The sequence below is a fragment of the Pseudopipra pipra genome, chromosome 27 (genome assembly GCF_036250125.1).
Source record: "Pseudopipra pipra isolate bDixPip1 chromosome 27, bDixPip1.hap1, whole genome shotgun sequence".
NCBI classification, from domain to species: Eukaryota; Metazoa; Chordata; class Aves; order Passeriformes; family Pipridae; genus Pseudopipra; species Pseudopipra pipra.
Window position 1 is genome coordinate 1652581 of NC_087575.1, and position 18450 is coordinate 1671030.

Sequence of the window (18450 nt, forward strand, 5' to 3'; positions counted from 1 at the left end):
TCGGGGCCCCCGTGCAAGGAGCACAGGTTTATTCTCATTTGGATTTCCATCACTTCAGACTCTTTTTTTTTTTTTATTTCATTTTAGTTGTAGGTCTCCCTGTTCCTCTGGATACAGAGATCTGTAGGAAGAAAGCCCTCGGTGTGACCTGCAACCTTCTTGAACCATGGACTGTAGTACTGCTCATACTGACACACGCAGACGGATCCTGGTGTGACGTAAGGGGTGGAAAAAAACACTTTTTGTCAAAAACAGAACGAAAACAAAAAAATTGCCTTAAGTATAAAGTGCAGAACAGTCAATACATATCACTCAGTTAGGAGGGGGTGGCGTGTTCTCTTGGCTTGTTCACAAGCAGCCAGCAGCAAAATTGTGCCTAAGCTTGATATTTCTTTTTTAAAAAAAAAGAACATTAGTTATGAGATTTTTTATGTAGAACAAATAGCAATGCCTTTTGGTTTTTTTTAGCTTCTTTTGCATATGTTTTGTAAGCGACGAAAGAATTTTTTTTTGTATAAAAACATGTCTTGTACCCTCCGCTTTTCTGCTGCTGTTTCTATAGTTAACGTTGCATCTTTAGGATCAACCAGAATATTAAAATTGTATTAAGAGAGACTGGATATAAAGAGAGGAATTCTCAGATTCGGCTCGGAAAGCCACTAAAAGCGAATGTAGCCACAGCAAGGGGATGTTCTTCCTTGCCTGGCTTGTACCTTCCATGATAAACAAACAAACAAACTCATGTGCTGAATTCACCATCTCTTTGCTTCGGCCACTTCTGATTTGGGAAAAGGAAGTTAAGCAGCAAAGCAAGTGGCAGGAGTGCCCCTGCTCCTCCCGGGAGGCGACCGAGGTGCTCTGCAAGGTTTGCTTTGTTCCTTGAGATCTGCTGTGGGAGAGGAGGAGCCCCACGGCTGTCCCGGAGCTGCTGGGAGGGAGCAGGGATGGAAGAGATCCGAGGGACTGGGGCACTTCCAGGCCAAGCGGAGCAGGAACACGGATGCATGAGGAAAGCCCGAGGTGGAGGGAAGCGCCCCTTCCCCACACACCAGAGCTGTTGGAGGCACTTCCAGGAGCAGCGCTGAACAAAGACCAAGAGAACAAAGCTGGAGCACTGGGAAGAGGTGGAGGCAGCAGTGGGATATGGGGCCAGGCAGCCCCATATCTGGGGCAGGAAGGGAGCAGTCACCTGGCTCACTCCAGCCCTGGGTAAGCCACGACCAGCAGCAGGATCCCTTCTCCCTGCACTGGAGTCACCGCCATTGGAAGTGGAAAACGCTGCAGGCTCGGGGAGAGGAGCTTCACACTCCACTGTCACCTCCTGTCACATCTCCAGGGCATCCTTGGAGGCAAACTGAGCTCGGCATGGGCTTCCCGTGGGGATGGGAGTGGTAACTTCACCTGCCTGTGGGCTCCTCTCTCCGTGCTGGGAAGGAGGGAAGCGGGAGCACCCGCCCTGCACGACGTGCTCCAGCAGCCAAGCTGGGCCAGCCAGCCCTCACTCCCAAGGATTCCCAGTGTTGCTCCAGCCGCTCCAGAGTGCTCAGCAGGAGGAAGATCCCTGGCAGCCCCACTGGGTGCCCCGGAGGTGTGGAGCAAACGAAGAGGTGCTGGGCAGTGCTGAGCTGCAGCAGCCGTTCTGGAGATGGCCACGGAAGAACATCCACCGGGAATTTACTCTTGTTTCTTCCCTCTCCTTCCCCTTCTGAAACATTTTGTGCCTGGTTCTTCCCAGCTCTGCAGGCGGATGGGGCAGTTCCCCAGGGAGTGTGACATCTGGAATGCTCTTGGACTGGGGCCACAGCTGCCCAGATGTGCCTGGCAGAGCCCAGTCAGACAGGACAGTGCACGGGACACGGGTGCTGGCTGGGGGGGACGTGGGGACGATGAGGATGGTTGGACCCCCCCCTCTCCCCCACAGGGTCCATCTCTCCCCTCTGCTGCTCCAGCCTTTGCTCCTGGGGAAGCTATGTTGCTTTGGAAAGGGAAGGACTGGCAAACAGGATTGGGTCCCGGGCTTTGGCATAACCTCCTGGTGCTCCTCTGTGCTCGTGGCTGCACTTTGTGCTCTGGCAAACCCTGCTGGAAGTGCTTATCTCCCTCCTCACCTGGGCACTGTGGCCTCAGCTCCTGCAGCATCTCTGAGAGGAGCCAGTCCAAGTGCCAGGGCAGCATTGGGACTGTCCCTGCTGCCCCTGGCACTGCCTTGGAGCTCCACAGCATCCAACCTTAGCTCTGAAGCTTTTGGGTGCTCCTGGCTTTCCCCAGCTTGCTGCTCCCACCATTCCTTCTGTGTGGGGAGACCTGAGACCACAGCAGCCCCCAGCTGTGTCCCCAGGAAGGCCAGGAAAAGTCAGCAGTTCCAGCAGCCCAGGCTCTTCTTGCCTGTGTCAACAGACACATTTCAGCCTAATTAGCTTGCCAGGTTTATGACACTTCACTCCTTTGGGTTCTTCTGGCTGCTGAAGCACGGGGCAGTGAGATGGATGAGGTTTCCCTCCATGTGTGACAGTCCTTGACTCCCATTCATGCTCTGGGGTACAAATCTGGGGGCTCAGCACCTGCTTTTTGCAGCTGTGAGAGGTGGCTTCATCCCGTGGAGAATTCCTGCTCCATGGGTGGGACAGTGATGGGGCTGCAGGGCTTTCACTGCTCAGGGTTTTCAGCTGGCTCAGTGCCCCTGCCCCAGGAGTGGAAGGGATGGAGCAGTGTCCCAGGACTGGGAGGGATGGAACAGTGTCCCAGATCTGGCAAGCCTGAAACCCTACAAAAAAATTTAAAGTGCTTCCCAAACCCTTTGATTTTGCCACAAGAAATGAAGGTGGCAGTCACGGTCAACTGGATTAAAGAGACTAGTCAGGAAAAATCCAGGAACTCAACAAAATTGGAAATTTGAGAAGATTTATGAGTTATTCAAAATTTTGCTGAACTTCTTCATCCTCTCCAAGTCCTGCAGGCCAGGGGGGATTCCTGATGAGCCAGAGCCTTTCCCACCATCCCCAAACTCCCAGGCATTGCAACAGAGATGGGGCTTTTCAGCTGCATTTCAGTGGTTGAGATGCTGTTTTCTTGACAGCAAACCCAGGCAACTTCCTTCCTTGGCAAGGCCTGGATGAAGATCCTTGAGCATAAACCCTCAGAGCCAGAGTTTGGAGGAGACCTTGGTTCCTCCAGCTCAAAAGCACAATGTGGGGGTGGCACTGCTGTGCCATCTCAATGGCACAGCTTTGTGTGCCAGCCCAGTGTGGCCTCGGTGGCATCTCTGCTTTCCAGGTGCTCACGGAGCAGTTGGGAAGTGCAGCAAGGAAAAATTCCTTTGGCTTCCCAGTGTGTTTGGTTCAGTGTGAATGTGGTGCCTGTAACCTGCCAGGGAAAGTGGCATTTCTGAAAACGAGCACTATCAGGTGCAGTCCCCAAAATACCACCCTGAACTGTCGCCCTGTAGCAGTGAAACTCTTTTCTTTAGGTGTCATGGTCACTGAGGGACAGGTCAGGGCTGTGCTGGCATTCCACTTGGGATCTTACAGATCCCCAAACCTGCTTCTCTGCCTGCCTTCATGTCCCCCACACCCGTGGTGCTGCCAAGAGAGGTGTCCCAGGTGGGTGACAGACTGTAGGGTGCCATTTATTCAGTTTTCTGCTTCCTCTCTCAGCCTTGCATGCACAAGTGCTGCTGGGCCATGTGCCCGTCTTCATTGGGGGCCACAGAGCCTCCCCAAAGCTTCCATCATCAGACAGGGAATCAAGGGGCTGCCTTCCCCTCTGTGCAGCTTCTAGTTTCTCTTTTCCCAGGCTGCATCCCAGTCAAGCAGCAGAACTGGGTTCCCATCTGCCTTGGGACACTCCTTGTGTGGCAGGGACAGTCCTGGAGTGCAGTCCCGGGGTCCCCAGCCCCGGGGGTCTGCTCTGTTCCCCCCCCCAGCCAGCCCCCTGCCTCCCTACATGAGCTGTTCATGCCACGGTGCTGAGGAGTGTCTGGAATCCAGTTTATTAACAGGAAGATTGCAGATTTTTGTTCTTTCTCCCTTTCACCTGCTTTCGCCCCAGAGCAAAGGAGCTGCAGCCTCCCCGAGCCTTCACCTCCCTGGGCTTGTGCTGGGGCAGTGGTGTCAGCCTGCCTGCTGCTGCTGCTGCTGCTGCTCACAGCCCAGGGAGCAGAATTCCAGCTGTTTGCAGCCACCTCCCTGCCACAACCCCCCAGTCAGACCAACTCATAGCAACTGCAGTTCCAGGGTCAGTGCAGAACCTGCTCTCGAAGGTCCTTTGTGTCCCCCCAGTGTCCCACTGAAGCCAGCAGAGCCTTTGGGCCCTGGGCCCTCACGGAGTGATTCCTCACATCCTCCCCTCAGCAGGTTGGGGGGCCTTGAGAAACAAGAGGCTTTGGAACCCCCAGGCCCTGCACCCCCTGAGCTTTGCTGCCCTTCCTGCAGCGCTGGCTAACCCAGAGCAAGCCATGGCCACTGGACTCCCCCGTTCCTGCCCGACACCAGCAATAGCAAGGCCTGTTTTCTGTCCCCCAAGCTTGCACAAGGTCTTTGCCCTGTTAAATCCTATGCAACCCCCTCTCCTCTCACCAGGACTCTCCAGATCCCAGCCCAGCCCATTCTCTCTGCTCTTCTCCCATGACTGCTGAATTCTCCCTCCCTGCTGCTCTGAGTCCAGCTTCATTTCTAGCAGCTCCAAAAGCATTCCAAGTCCTGTGCCCTGGAGCTGGGAGGGGGCAGATGAGGGCTGAGACAGCAGGAACACCTCTTCCAAGTCATTCTGTGGGAGCTGAGCACTGAACTGGAGGGGGCAAGGCCTGGTGCTGGGGCCCCTCCACACCCCCTTCACCCTCCCGTGCCTTCTGCTCACTCTATCCTTCATCCCCCGTGCCCTGAAGGGAGAAGTTGAGTCCCACCGTGTTGCTGCCCAGACTGTTCTCTTAGCACCTGAACCTCAGGCTTGGCTTGGCCGCTCTCCCTTCAGCCCCCCAAGCCTGAAGGAGTGTTTCCCTGTCTCCCCTGCTCCTCAGCCTCTCCAGCCAGCACCTCTGAGCTGTTCCCCTTGGCAGTGGGGCATCAGCCGGGGTGGAGGCAGGAGGATTCGGGAGGTCAGTCCCATGGCATGGCTGCCTCTCCCTGCCTTTGGGGCAGGTGGGGGGGGGATCTGGTGCTCTGTACTTGGATTTTCAGGGCAATGCAGCCCTCCCTGGGAGCCAGCACTGCCATGCCTTGGCCTGCAGGACTCCCACAGGAGGGTGGGCTCTGGTTAGGAGGGTGGTGCAGGCTCCAGGTGTTCTGCCAAACCTTTTGTGCCCATCCTGCAGCCCAGCCCAGGGCAGGAGGCAGTCCTGCCGTGGCTCTCCATGCTGGCATTACTGTTCCCCTGGTTTTGTCCATCTCCTGCTCCCTGGGGCTCTCAGTTCCCACCCTGGCCCAGCCAAGCACCTGCCATGATGGAGGGCAAACAGTTTGACACTCCCCCTGGTACATCTCGGCTCAGCTGTGGCACCAGCACAGGAGAGCAAAGGGGTTTTTTGCTTCCAAACAGGATGTTCTGGTACCAAGAGCATCCCCATGCCCTGCACCCCTGGGCTGTGCTTAGGGGAGCCGTGGTGCTCCTCGAGGCAGCAAGCTGGGACACCACAGGTGTGCCATCCATGTCTTCCCAAATCACTTGAACCCACCAGCTGTGGAGCAAACCTTGGAACGTGGGGTCTCTTGGGCAGGGAAGGAGCCGGGGGAAGCCTTGCACCAGCCGTGGTTACTGAGCCAGGAGAGGGGAGAGGGGAAAGAGGCACCTGGAGAGGCAGGACAGGGATGATCCCAACCCCTGCTGGGGATTGACCCATGGGGTGGGGAGGGTTCCAGCTCTTGGGAATGACCTGTTGGGTGTGGAGGGCTCCAGCTCGCTGGGGAAACAAAGCATTCCTGGGATGCTCTTTCTCTATATTTTTGTAGGATGGGGGGTGGGAGAGCAGATGGGAGATGCCTGCGGAAGTTGTTTATTTTTAACCCTGGTTGGTTTTGGTTTTTGGCCTTTAAAAAAAAAAAAATGGTCCTTGCTTTTGATGTTTATGCTGCCTACCTGTAAATCCAGATGTACTTAAGTGGCTGAAATCCTTGTTCTTAAATCAGATACACATTATAGTTTTGAACTATATATATAGTAAATATATATATATATATGCCTAACCCAGCAAAAAAAAAAAAAAATAAAGTATTTGGGGGTGGGAAATGCGTTGCTCTTTGAAATGAATCACAATTGGGGGATGAAATTGTGTTTCTGAGTGCCTCAAGATATGAATTGTTTTCATTTTTTTAAATAATTTTATACAAGTGTCAAAACAGCTGGCTGGATTATTTGGAATTTTTAAATAATCCTAACTTTTTTAAAGTAGATTTTGAGAACTGTCCTGTATATAACAGTAATGTAGCAATAAATGTGACATTTTATAACAATATTACTTTTTTTTTCCCCATGTCTGTCTTTCAGGTGTTGTATTCCTAGGAATGAAAAGTTGGAATAAAGGTTTTACCTTGTACTAAAAAAAAAAAAAAACAAACCAAAAAAGAACCCAAAAAAACAGAAAGAAAACACCAGACAGGTTTTCAGACATTTGCTCTGGGCACAGGTCCTGCCCTCCTGCATCAGCTCTGGCACAGCTGGAATGGTTTGGGTTAGAAGAGACCTTAAAGTCCACCTTGTTCCAACCCCCTGCCATGGGCAGGGACACCTTCCACTAGACACATGCACTGGGAATGTGGCCTCTGGGGAGGGTTTCCAGCACTTTCCATCCCTGTGGGATCTGAGCACTGTCCCCAGCACCATAGAAAGGCTTTGGAGGTGCTGGGCCCTCCCTGGTGCAGCACAGCCTGTCCCATGGCTCTGCTGTGCTCAGTGGGCTCAGCCCTGTCCTGGAGAGAGAGAACCCCGGGAAAGTGGGTACCCACAGGGTGCACTTTGGAAATGGGGTCAAATGCCCCCAGTCCGTCCCGGGAGTTCAGCACAGGCTGGTGGTGGTGATTCAGGGAATCACAGAATCATTCAGTCCTTTTAAATCATCAAGTCCATCCATGAACCCAGCACCATGTTCACCACTCACCCAGGCCCCCGAGTGCCACATCCACGCATTGTTTGGGCACTGCCAGGGATGGTGACTCCACCACCGCCCCCGGCTTGACAACCCTTTCCATGAAGAATTTTTTCCTGATATCCAGCCTAAACCTGTACAGCTTGAGGCTGTTCCCTCTTGTCCTGTCACTTGTTACCCGGGAGCAGAGCCCGACCCCCACCCAGCTCCACTCTCCTGTCAGGGAGCTGGAGAGAGCAACAGTAGTTGCAGAGAACGTGGCAGAAGGTTTAACAGGGCTCAAACCCTGCAAGATGGGATACATCCAGTACTGGGAGATGGCCCAGCCTCACAGGTTCTCACGCTCCCACCCCCATCCGAGGGGTGAGGCCGAATCGTGGGGTCTCTGTCACCCTGTGCCAAGGGCCCAGCCCCGGCCCCTCACACCCTCACTGTGCTGCCCTGCCCAGCCGGGCTCCACCCGCCCTCATCCTCCAGCTCCTCCCAGCAGCTCCCTGAGGTGTTGCCCCCCCACCCAGCAGGAATTTCCCCAGCCCCTCGTGGCTCGCACCCTTGTGGGTTCAGTGGCTGGGGGAGCCCTCCACTGCCAGCTTGACTTTGGGAGAAACAGAGATGGGGCAGCTGCACCCAGGAGCACTGAGCCCTGCAGACCCTCTCCGAGACCCCCGGTTCCAATGGGGAGGTGCTGCCTGGAAGCAGGGTGGGAAGGAGGATGAGAGCTGCTGGAATTGTTGCTGGACACAGGACACCATTCCTGTGGGTTTGCACAGGGAAGTCCAGGAAGCATCTGCAGCCCTGAGGCTTTGGCAGTGCATCCACAGGCCTCAGGCAGACAAGCACTTCAAGCTCTAATATCCTTCAGGATTTTCATAGAATCCCAAAATGATTTGAGTTGGAAGGAACCTTAAAACTGATCTCATTCCACCTCCTGCCATGGGCAGGAACACCTTCCACTAGACCAGGTTGCTCCAAGGTCTGTCCAACCTGGCCTTGGACACTTCCAGGGCTGGGGCAGCCTTTTCCAGGGTTCTTCCTGCAGGTTCACAAGAGGCCGAGCAGGCTCAGAGCAGAGCCTGGGGAACATTATGGAATTGATGGTGAATTTAGGACCCTCTGCTGAAAAATCTGGCTGGTAAATCCCTCTCCTGTAGGGAGAGGCTGAGCAGCCGTGACAGGAGGGTTTGTGGAGGCAATGACAGGCACTGGGGAAACCTCTCTGGGAAGGGGACACTACCCTTCAGCACAGAGGGTGAGAAGCAGTCCCAGCTCACTGTGGGGACAGTGCCACCCCTCAGGGTTTGTGTCCCCTCTCTGATGTGGCGACAGCCCGTCACCTCAGGGCTGGTGTCCCCCCTTCACCATGGGGACATCCTGTTGTTATGACCCGCCCCAGAAGGCGAGGGTAACTCAGGTTCTTGCTGATAGATCCCTTGGGGTGGATTAGAGTGAAATGACACTGAATGATCAGTGTTTGTAAAGATACATATGTGTGGTTTGTTTTAGAACAATTTTGTTTCAAAGAAAAACAGGTATGTAGCCGTTTTGGTTGTTATAATCTATGGTAATACAGCAATATTAAAGCATAAAAATAACACCTAAGAAAATTTATAAGGTAGAGAAAGAGAAAGAAAGGATGAGAAAGTGATAGTCTTGATCCGTTGAGGGTGGGAGAAGTCCACAAAACTCAAAGATTTCATGAGTTATACGAGTTCCCACACCTTGTACCTCTCCTGGGGCGGGGACTTTTAAAATGGATGATGTAGTACTAGGTCATGGGACACTTCATGAGCCTTTGACACCTTCTAAGATATTACAGCTGCCTATTATGTCAGAACCAATCATGACCCTTTACGGTCCCTCATCCGAGATGAATAGCTCAAGGTATGTGTGAATGTCTTCGATGCTCCCCAGAGGGTTTACACAGCAGAGTCATCAGGTAAGGGAGGACATCAGCATGATAAGAAGGACTACCCCACTTTGCAGGATTTGCCTCTAATTAGCCTCTTCCCATATCTGGAAATCCAGTTTGTAGCTTCAGGGATGGAGGCCCTTCTGCACCTGGGGTAGCTGGACAATAGCATACGTCAAGGTCCTTTTGCAGTTCAAATCAGGAGACATATTCAGGGAAGGGGGGGCTTTGCTGGGTAAGCAGCTGTTTCTTTGCAGTTTGCTACAGTGGACAAAAGTCTTTTGGTGATCTTAACAACGTTTAAGCCATTAACCATTTCAGTCTCTGTCACCTCTCCCCTCGGGGCTCGTGTGCCCTCTCCTACGTCAGGACAGCCTGTCCCCTCAGGGCTGGTGTCCCCTCTCCAGCATGGGGGACAGCCCATCATCCCCTCAAGGCTCATGTCAGGGCTTGTGTTCCTGCTCATGTCCCTACTCCAGCGTGGGGAGAGCCCAACCCCTCAGGGCTCATGTGTCCTCAGGGTTCCTGTCCTCACTCCAGTGTGGGGACAACCCAACCCCTCAGGGCTCATGTCTCCTCAGGGTTTGTGTCCCCACTCCAGCGTGGGCAGAGCCCATCATTCGCTCCAGGCTCATGTCCCCTCAGGGCTCGTGTCAGGGCTGCTGTCTCTTCTCTGGTGCAAGGACAGTCCGTCCCCTCACGCTTTGTGTCACCTCAGGACTTGTGCCGGGGCTCTGGTTTGTGTCCCCTCAGGACTTGTGCCGGGGCTCTCCAGCACGGGGACACCCATTACCCCTCAGGGCTCCTGTTAGGGCTGGTGTCCCCTCAAAGTTTGTGTCCCCTCAGTCCTCGTGTTGCCTCTCCGGTGTGGGAACAACCCACCCACTCTGGGCTTATGTCCGCGCTCCAGCGTGGGGACAGCCTGTCCCCTCAGGGTTCATGTCAGGGCTCTTGTCCCCTCAGTCCTTGTGTCCCCTCAGGGCTCGTGTCCCCTCAGGGCTCGTGTCAGGGCTGCTGTCCCTTCTCCGCTGTCAGGACAGTCCGTCCCCTCGCCCCTCACGCTTTGTGTCGCCTCAGGACTTGTGTCGGGGCTCTTGTCCCCATTAGCCCCTCAGGTTTATGTTAGGGCTGGTGTCCGCTCAGCCCTCGTGTCCCCGCTGTCCCCGTGTCCCCTCAGCTCCATGTCCCTTCTCCACACGAGATGAGGACACAGCCCCACACTCCCCCGACTGCCGCTGTCCGCAGGTGTTCCTTCACTAGACCCCCTCCCTGAGCTCCGGAGCCGCCTCCTCCCGCCGCGCGTGCTCGGAGCGGCACCGCCGCCATCGCCGCCATCGCCGGCCCGCGCAGGCGCCCCGGGGGTCACTTTGAGGCCGCGCCATGTTGAACCAGCTGCTGGGGCCGCGCTACGTCCAACTGCTGCAGAACTGGTGAGGGGGCAGCGGGGCTGCGAGCCCGGACCCGCGGCTGTCCGTCCGCTGGCCCCGGTCCGCCCGGTCCCGGGTCTGCCCGCTCCGACCTGCGGTCTGTCCGCCCACCCCGGCTCGGAGTTTGCGCGCTCGGGGCGGGTGTGAGGGGCTGAGGGGGTCTGAGGGGCTGAGGGGGTCTGAGGGGCTGAGGGGGTGTGAGGGGCTGAGGGGGTGTGAGGGGCTGAGGGGTGTGAGGGGCTGAGGGGGTGTGAGGGGCTGAGAGGGGCTGAGGGGTGTGAGGGGCTGAGGGGGTGTGAGGGGCTGAGGGGGTGTGAGGGGCTGAGAGGGGCTGAGGGGTATGAGGGGCTGAGGGGTGTGAGGGGCTGAGGGGTGTGAGGGGCTGAGGGGTGTGAGGGGCTGAGGGGTGTGAGGAGGGCAGGAGGCAGGCGAAGGGGCTTCCTTCCCACCCGGCTGTGGCTGCATTTCATATAGAGAGGTGTTTTTTTTAAAACGTCGGGTTTTTTTAAACACAGCCTTTGCAGAACGAAGTGGCGTGGGGGACAGAACAAGGGGATGTGGCTGTAGCAGCGTCTTTTCTTTGTTGAGTAATGGGCTTCCTGAGTTAAAGCGTATCGCTCTTTTCCCGTAAAATATCTTGGCCGCACTGAGGGCCAGTGCTGTTCTGTGTATGCGAGGTTGTTTCAGTATTTCACGGTATGGTTTGCGCGCTGCAGTACCAGAAGGATCTGAAGCTGTTGGAGAGTGTCCAAAGGAGGGACACGGAGCTGGAGATGGATCTGGAGGGGAAGGGTCTGAGGAGCAGCTGAGGGCACTGGGCTGGTTCAGCTGGAGCAGAGGAGACTGAGGGGAGACTCCTCGGGGGCTGCAGCTCCTGCCGAGGGGAGGCGGAGGGGCAGGCACTGAGCTCTGCTCTGGGACCAGGGACAGGACCCAGGGAAGGGCTGGAGCTGTGCCAGGGGGCTTGGGATGGATCTCAGGGAAAGGTTCTTCCCCCACAGGGTGCTGGGGCACTGCCCAGGCTCCCCAGGGCAGTGGGCACGGCCCCAAGGCTGCCAGAGCTCCAGGAGCGTTTGGACAACGCTCTGAGGGACAGGGTGGGATTGTTGGGGTGTCTGTGCAGGGCCAGGACCTGGACTGGATGGACCTTGTGGGTCCCTTCCCACTCAGGATATCCCAGGATTCTAAGCTCTTTCCCTAGTTGAAATGACTTCTCAGGTGCCTTGGCTATGAGCATCTGCCAGACAGTGGAGAAGGAAAGTTGTTCACCTGCATGTGTGTCTGTTCTTTAGGACTCCCACCATTCTGACATGGGGTGGGGTGGCCGGTGTTGGGGTGATTTGGGCCACAGACTGGAAGCTGATCCTGCAGTATGTTCCCTACGTCGGCGGCAAGTACAAAACTGAAGACTGAGCTTCCCTCTAATGGTAAGTTTTGTTTGTGCATCTCTTGGCTTAAGTAATAGAATCATAAAATCACAGAATCCCAGACTGGTTTGAGTTGGAAGGACCTTAATGTCCATCCAATTCCAGCCCCTATCGTGGGCAGGGACACCTTCCACTAGACCAGAGTGCTCCAAGGCCCGTCCAAGCTGCTCTGGAACACTTGAACACAATAATCCTGACAGCTGATGTTTCCTGTTTGTCTGGGGCACAATCATAATGTTGCTCCAAAACTGTGCAAGTTTTTTTGTGCATAACTTTTTTCTTAATGGGGCTTCACAGAATGCCAGAAGGATGAAACACTAATAGGAATATGTTTCTCAAGTGATTATTGTGCAAGTAGTGGGTTTCCACAATGTAATGTGGTTCTTGAGAGGTCAAATCAGGTTTTCTGTGGTCATTTGGAACTGTGACAGATCTGTTACTTCTGTTCCTGGGGAGAAGGGCTACAAGCTCAGGACTAGTTTTGTGATTGGGCAAATTCAGACTCCTTTCTGCTTCTTTTAACTGTTATTGAAAGTAAATTGAATGTTCAGAGCTGGTTACTATACACACAAACTCCTTCTGAGATTGGCTTTCTCAAGGTTTTGGTTATTTTCCTTCTTTAATTGCATACCAGAAGTGCTGTTTTGAATGTTCTGGAAGTGTCAGCCTCCCTAAAGCTGGAGCACCAGCGAGGCAGACCTTCTGTTGGGCCTCTCAATGCATATTTGTTGCAGTAGGCAAGCTCAGGACTTTTTTATTCCTTGCTACAGGTAGAAGGGAGCCAGGAAGATATTTCCCTGGCATTAAAGGATGCTGAGGGGAAGAGGTCCAGAGAAAACTCTGTACACCTCAGTACTTGTTTCTTCTGGTCAGAATAACGACATCTAAGTGTTGATCAGTGACAGTGAGCTACTTGCATTCCAGCTGCATAGTATTTTATAGGGAAAACAGCCAGTTGGGAAGGCACAGACAGTACTTTAAGCCTCTTTTCCCAGCACTACTTACTGCAGTTTAAACAAGTTAAACAGCTGCAGTTTAAACAATTTTCTGTGTCTTCCCTGATTGAAAACTTTGTGTTGCACAGATCCTTCTGTAAGCAAAGGAGGAAGGAGCCTTGTCATGAATGTCACAGTGGAAGCACCTCGGGTGATCAGAGATGTTTACAGACAAGTCACAGAATCCCAGAGTGATTTGGGTTGGAAGGGACCTTAAAGACCATCCAATTCCAACCCCCTGCCATGGGCAGGGACACCTTCCACTAGACCAGGTTGCTCCAAGCCTGGATGGGGAAAAGTTCTAAGTGGGAAAGCTGTCAAGTTATGTACAGTCAATTAAATTACCTTGTAAAGAGCTTCCTTTACTTAAAAATTCTCTTAGGCAGTAGTAGGAACACAAGTCCATTCCTGAGCCAACAGTGTGGGGTTTCTGATTTCAATAAAGAGCTTTGTGTGTAACTCCTCTGGAAAGAGGAACAGAGGGAATGCATCTGTGGTGGCCTGTGATCCCTTCCAAAGGGTCTCCGGGCTTGCACACCTGCACCTGCTGTGCCTGGATCAGCTCCTGTACCAGAAACTTCTTACCTGGGTGCTGGAGGCTTTTGAAATCTGTTGTTGTGTTGGCTGCTGTGGCCCTGGGCAGGAAGCTCTGCTTAACAAGTGCTTTGTGTTTGTTGTAGGAAATGTGTTGCTGGAGAGAGTGTTTGGAGGATCCGTCCACCGAGCCCCTGCCTCGAGGTGCCCCTGCAGTGCCACTGCAGGTCCTGCTACAGGCTGTGCTGTGTCTGTCCCATCAACAGCTGGGAGCAAATCTACCCTCACTGACCACTTCCTCTGATGGCTTTCCCAGCAGATCTTGCACTCATGGGAGTAATTTATAAACCTGGTGTACACAATAAACCAAGTGAATGATATTTTGGGGCTTTTTTTTAAGTATTACCTTCTTAAGAGCAGGCTCCTGGTTTGCTTTTGCGTTATAAAATCATGGAATCCCAGACTGGTTTGGGTTGGAAGGGACCTTAAAGCTCATCCAGTCCCACCCCCTGCCCTGGGCAGGGACACCTCCCAGTAGCCCAGGTTGCTCCTTTGATCCAGCCTGGCCTTGGACACTTCCAGGGCTGGGGCAGCCACAGCTGCTCTGGGCAGCCTGTTATGTCTTCAGCTTGTTTGACTGCATGTCCTAAGGCAGGTCTGCTCCATGTTTGCCTCTTTCCATGTGCAGGTTCCCTGGGAATCAACCAGTGGCTGCTGAGTTTGATGATTTATTTAAATAATTTCTAGTTCTTGAGCTACTCTTAGTGATGTCTTGATTTTAGGTCCTCATTCCTTAATCACTGTGGCCTCATGCACGCAGTTAACTTTTCATAGCCAATATTCCAGAGTTTCCTGGTAACAGATTCCTGGCATTTAATTTAATAGAAAGGTTTGGGGTTTTTATCATCAATTCATGGGCCATTTTAACTGTCTGATTGGGCACACACTGTGTTTTAGCTTTTCTGGCTTAATCTGGGGGCTCAGGGAAGGCAGTCCCCAAACCCTGGGAGCCTTTCTGTGTACCAGGGTGAAAACCAGGGCTTCAGAGAGCTGCTCAGGTCCTCCTTAATGTGTGGTTTGAGTAGAAAAAGCATCTGTATCCTTGCTTCATAGGTCTGTTTATTTGTCAGCATTAATTGGTGATGCAACGACCCCCTGTCACAGCCTTTTAGATGACAAAGATTTAGCTGTTAGAAAAAGGAAGAACAAGGATTATTCTTGCTCTGGTCTCTGCCACTCAGCCACAGTAGATGACTCAGACTCAGGGGGGAAAAGTTCATCCCTTTTCACGAAGACCAGAATTTGCAAACAAACTTTTCTCAGTGTGAGAACAGTCACTGTTTTCTTTCTATTCAGTACCTAATTTCACCTTGTTATAGTTTTTGGCTGTCATGCAAGGTTTGCATATCTTTAAGGGGTGATTCCAGACGTAGCTGTGCTGCCTGGGTGTCACCCTCAGGGCTGGAGGCTTCTGAGGGATGCTTTTAGGGAAAACTGGTGGAAAATCTGCAGAACAGTGGCACTTGAACCACTTATTTAATAGAATAGTTGTTTAGTGTTGCTTCAGCAGCATCATTGTTAATTAGTGGGTGATGAGGAATATAATTTTCTCATGCAGAGTTCCCTTTGCTGCCCTGCTCTGTCTAACAGGATAGAATCACAGAATCCTGGTAAATCCTGAGTGGGAAGGTTCCCACAAAGATCATCCAGTCCAACTCCTGGCCCCGCACAGGACACCCCAGCAGTCCCACCCTGTACCTGAGAGTGTTGTCCAAGCACTCCTTGAGCTCTGGCAGCCTTGGGGCAGCTTCCCTGGAGGCCTGAAGGAACTGAAGCTTATGGAATTCTGGGATAACAGTGCTGTTTCCTCAGTCAGTCCCACTCCCTGCTCCAGCAGTGCTCCTGACTGACTCCCAGAAGCCCAGAGCCTCACGCTGACCTCGGGATGCTGAGAGTGTAGGTTTGCCAACAGCAGCCTTGTGCTCTATGGAGGGGTGTTGGGTTTGGCCCATTTCTACCCAAATGATGCCTGGACATTCTGCCAGCCTGTCCTCACATGGCAGCAGGACTGGAAGCTCAGGCTGGACAGTTGAGTGCCTGCTCTTCCTTACCTGTGTAACACACCTGGCCAGGACGGGCACAATCTGCTGCTTCAGAAATTCCTGGGGTTTGCCTTGTTCCCAGGGCAGGCAAACGCGTTCCCACAGCTCAGAGTCCTCTGGGAGGCCTGGAGTTGGGGTCTGGCTGTGGCTCCCAGCCCTCTGGGCTCCCCAGGGTGTCAGTCCCTGGGGAGAGGTACCTGTGCAAAGCCCCAGGGATTGCTCTGTGCCCAGAGGAGATACTGAAGGGAGGAAAACTCACTCAAAATATCAAATCTTTGCACAGGCAGCACTACAAGGAGTGTACAGACCTTGCATTTGTTTGGGGATTGTTCAGCTGTTTGTGTTTCCTGCAGCAGTTCCAATGATGGCTTTATTGCTAATTAACCCTGGGATTAGTGTGTAACTGATTTAATTGCTGCATTTCATCTTTCACAAGAGCAAATACAAATACCTCCTGCATTCCTGGGCAAGTTTCTGTTAAAACTCTTAATTACTGCTCGAGTGGCTTGGGTGGTCTTTCTAATGTTTAATATCCCAGCATTGCCTCTTTTCTAACAGTTAATTATTTTCATAGTGAACTACTGAATGCCACATGCATTAGAGGAACAAAATTAGAAGACAGAGGGAGGAAAAGGGGGAAAAGCTTCTCCTTCCAAACCTGGGAGAAGGCACAGAGGGGGCCAAACTCATGGATTGTGAACTCCGTGGCCAGTCCTGCTCTGGAACAAGCTCCTCGGTTGGCACTGGGATATTTGACTGCAGAGTAGGGAGCTTCAAACCAGGGCTAAATAAATTGTTCTTCTGTCAGGATACCCTGTCCCTTCCTTCCATGCAACAGATTTTGGTGGTTTTTTTAGATTATCTGCTTATCCTGGAGCAACATGGACACTCTGGCAGCTGAATCCGCTTTCAGCTGGTGGCAATACCTACAAATACCTCATCTCCTGTACCTTGGCAGTGTTCCCAAAGCAATACTGGAATATTTTCCCTTGGGCTCAAGAGTTCATTTCTACCTAAACATTTCAAAGGCTGTCACAGAATAGTCTGAATTGGAAGGGACCCACAGGGATCATCGAGTCCAGCTCCTGAGTGGCCCCTCCAGGGATCAAACCCACACCCTTGGTGTTATTAGCACCAGGCTCTAACCACACACAGTCCTAAGAAAGGTTTCCCCCTCCACAAGCTGGTGCCTACTGCCAGTAAAAACTGATTTTCTAACTCCTGATACCCCAAGCTCGAGGCCCAGAGGACATTTCAGGGATCCCCCTCCCCATCTACATCCCCAGCCCCATCTGCTCCCAGATCTGCCAGTTCATTCTTAAAAATGCCCCTGAAGGGGATTTCAGGTGCCTCAGTTTCCCTCCTACACTCGCTTTTATACTTCATTTTCAATCAAGAAGCTGTATTTCAGTACAAGTTTTTGGTTAGAACAGTATGAGTTGGGTTGGGTTGTGAGGTTTTGGGGTGGTTTTTCCAAAAAAAAGACCATTTATGCATTACAGGAAACAGTGTAGGTTTGATCAATACTGGGAACTGGAACTTTTTTGATCTGTTTGTGCAAGATTGCAGGAAATAACACCGATAGCAGAGCGAGGTATTCCTTAAGTGTGAGCCCAGAGGAGACAATGTTACACCACCAAGCCCCAAACCAATCCCTGGGGAGCTGGAATGCCTTGAGGGCAATGGGAAGCTCAGCACTGATCAAATAAAAGACACCACCTCCACTCTCCTGGATCATAAGTCTCTCTGAACAAAGCAAATGTAACCCAGCACCTCCAGGCACACCCGGCTCTTGGGAGTTATTTGCAGTTTCTACCCCTGAGTCTGGACAACTTGAACCCCATTGTGGGGGTCTTGGGGTTCCCTCTCATCTGCAACACCTCTCACATCCATCCACTCCTGCTGCTTTCCAAATGAGGGAGTTTGAAACCAATGAGTGAGCCCTGATATAAAAAGGAAAAAAGGTAATAAGTAATAACCAACTGTGTGGAGTTTGACAAGGGTAAGTGCCAGATCCTGCCCCTGGGACGGGCAGTGTTGGATGCAGGGACACACTGGGGAACGAGGGGCTGGGGAGCAGCACCATGGGAAGGGCCCTGGGGGTCCTGGTCAGTGGCCAGTTGGATCTGAGTCAGCAGAGTGTCCTGGCAGCCCAAAGGGCCACCCTGGCCTGGGGGGCATCAGGCCCAGCATCGCCGGCCGGGCCAGGGAGGGGATTGTCCAACCCTGCTCTGACCTGGGGTGGCCTCACCTCGAGTCCTGGGGGCTGTTTGGGGGCCACAGTGTCAGAAACATCTAATCAATGTCAGAAGGATGTTGGAGAGTGTCCAAAAGAAGCACACGGGGATGGGGAAGGTTCTGAGGAGCAGCTGAGGGCACTTGGCTGGTTCAGCTGGAGCAGAGGAGACTGAGGGGAGACTCCTCGGGGGCTGCAGCTCCTGCCAAGGGCAGGCGGAGGGGCAGGGACTGAGCTCTGCTCTGGGACCAGGGACAGGACCCAGGGAAGGGCTGGAGCTGTGCCAGGGGGTTGGGATGGATCTCAGGGAAAGGTTCTTCCCCCACAGGGTGCTGGGGCACTGCCCAGGCTCCCCAGGGCAGTGGGCACGGCCCCAAGGCTGCCAGAGCTCCAGGAGCGTTTGGACAACGCTCTGAGGGACAGGGTGGGATTGTTGGGGTGTCTGTGCAGGGCCAGGGGTTGGACTGGATGATCCCTGTGGGTCCCTCCCAGCTCAGGATATCCCAGGATTCTAACTTAATCTACCACCAGCTGTGGACTGGAGGAAGCACTGGCAGTTCACACAGACTGAGTTTGATGTCAGCCCAGAGCAGTGGCTGGAGCTGAGCTCATTGCAATGATCCCAGCGGGTTCCAGGCGCGCTCCCATGGACACCACTGCTCTGAAGTCTGATGCTGATCCCTTCCCAACTCTCCTCCGAGCAGGATTCTTACCAAAAATCTAATGCATCATCCATTCATTAAAG

General features: G+C 53.1%; 3 protein-coding genes across 14 annotated transcripts in view; 2 read left to right on the forward strand and 1 right to left on the reverse strand.

The window, feature by feature from the left end:
* TCF3 (transcription factor 3) overlaps positions 1–6445 on the forward strand; it is an 85181-nt gene extending 78736 nt beyond the window's left edge. For all 12 annotated transcript variants that reach the window (XM_064636988.1, XM_064636991.1, XM_064636994.1 and 9 more), the window contains one exon: positions 88–6445. The gene's annotated coding sequence lies outside the window, so the exon portion shown is untranslated. The remainder of the gene's footprint in view (positions 1–87) is intronic.
* A 1044-nt stretch (positions 6446–7489) lies between these two features.
* Positions 7490–18450, reverse strand: part of UNC13A (unc-13 homolog A) — a 91441-nt gene continuing 80480 nt past the window's right edge. The window contains exon 45 of the transcript XR_010425327.1: positions 7490–7502. The gene's annotated coding sequence lies outside the window, so the exon portion shown is untranslated. The remainder of the gene's footprint in view (positions 7503–18450) is intronic.
* On the forward strand, positions 10312–13747 carry LOC135403546 (cytochrome b-c1 complex subunit 10). The gene is made up of 3 exons (XM_064637657.1): positions 10312–10414; positions 11704–11838; positions 13514–13747. Exons 1-2 carry the CDS (start codon positions 10365–10367, stop codon positions 11822–11824), a joined length of 171 nt encoding a protein of 56 aa, XP_064493727.1. The 5' UTR covers positions 10312–10364; the 3' UTR covers positions 11825–11838; positions 13514–13747.

What these genes read in the sequence shown, in the direction of transcription:
- LOC135403546 (XM_064637657.1), top strand. Translation starts at nt 10,365, where the DNA reads ATGTTGAACCAGCTGCTGGGGCCGCGCTACGTCCAACTGCTGCAGAAC. An exon ending in GTCCAACTGCTGCAGAACTG is followed by an intron (nt 10,415 to 11,703) that starts GTGAGGGGGCAG and finishes TCTGTTCTTTAG; the next exon opens with GACTCCCACCATTCTGACAT.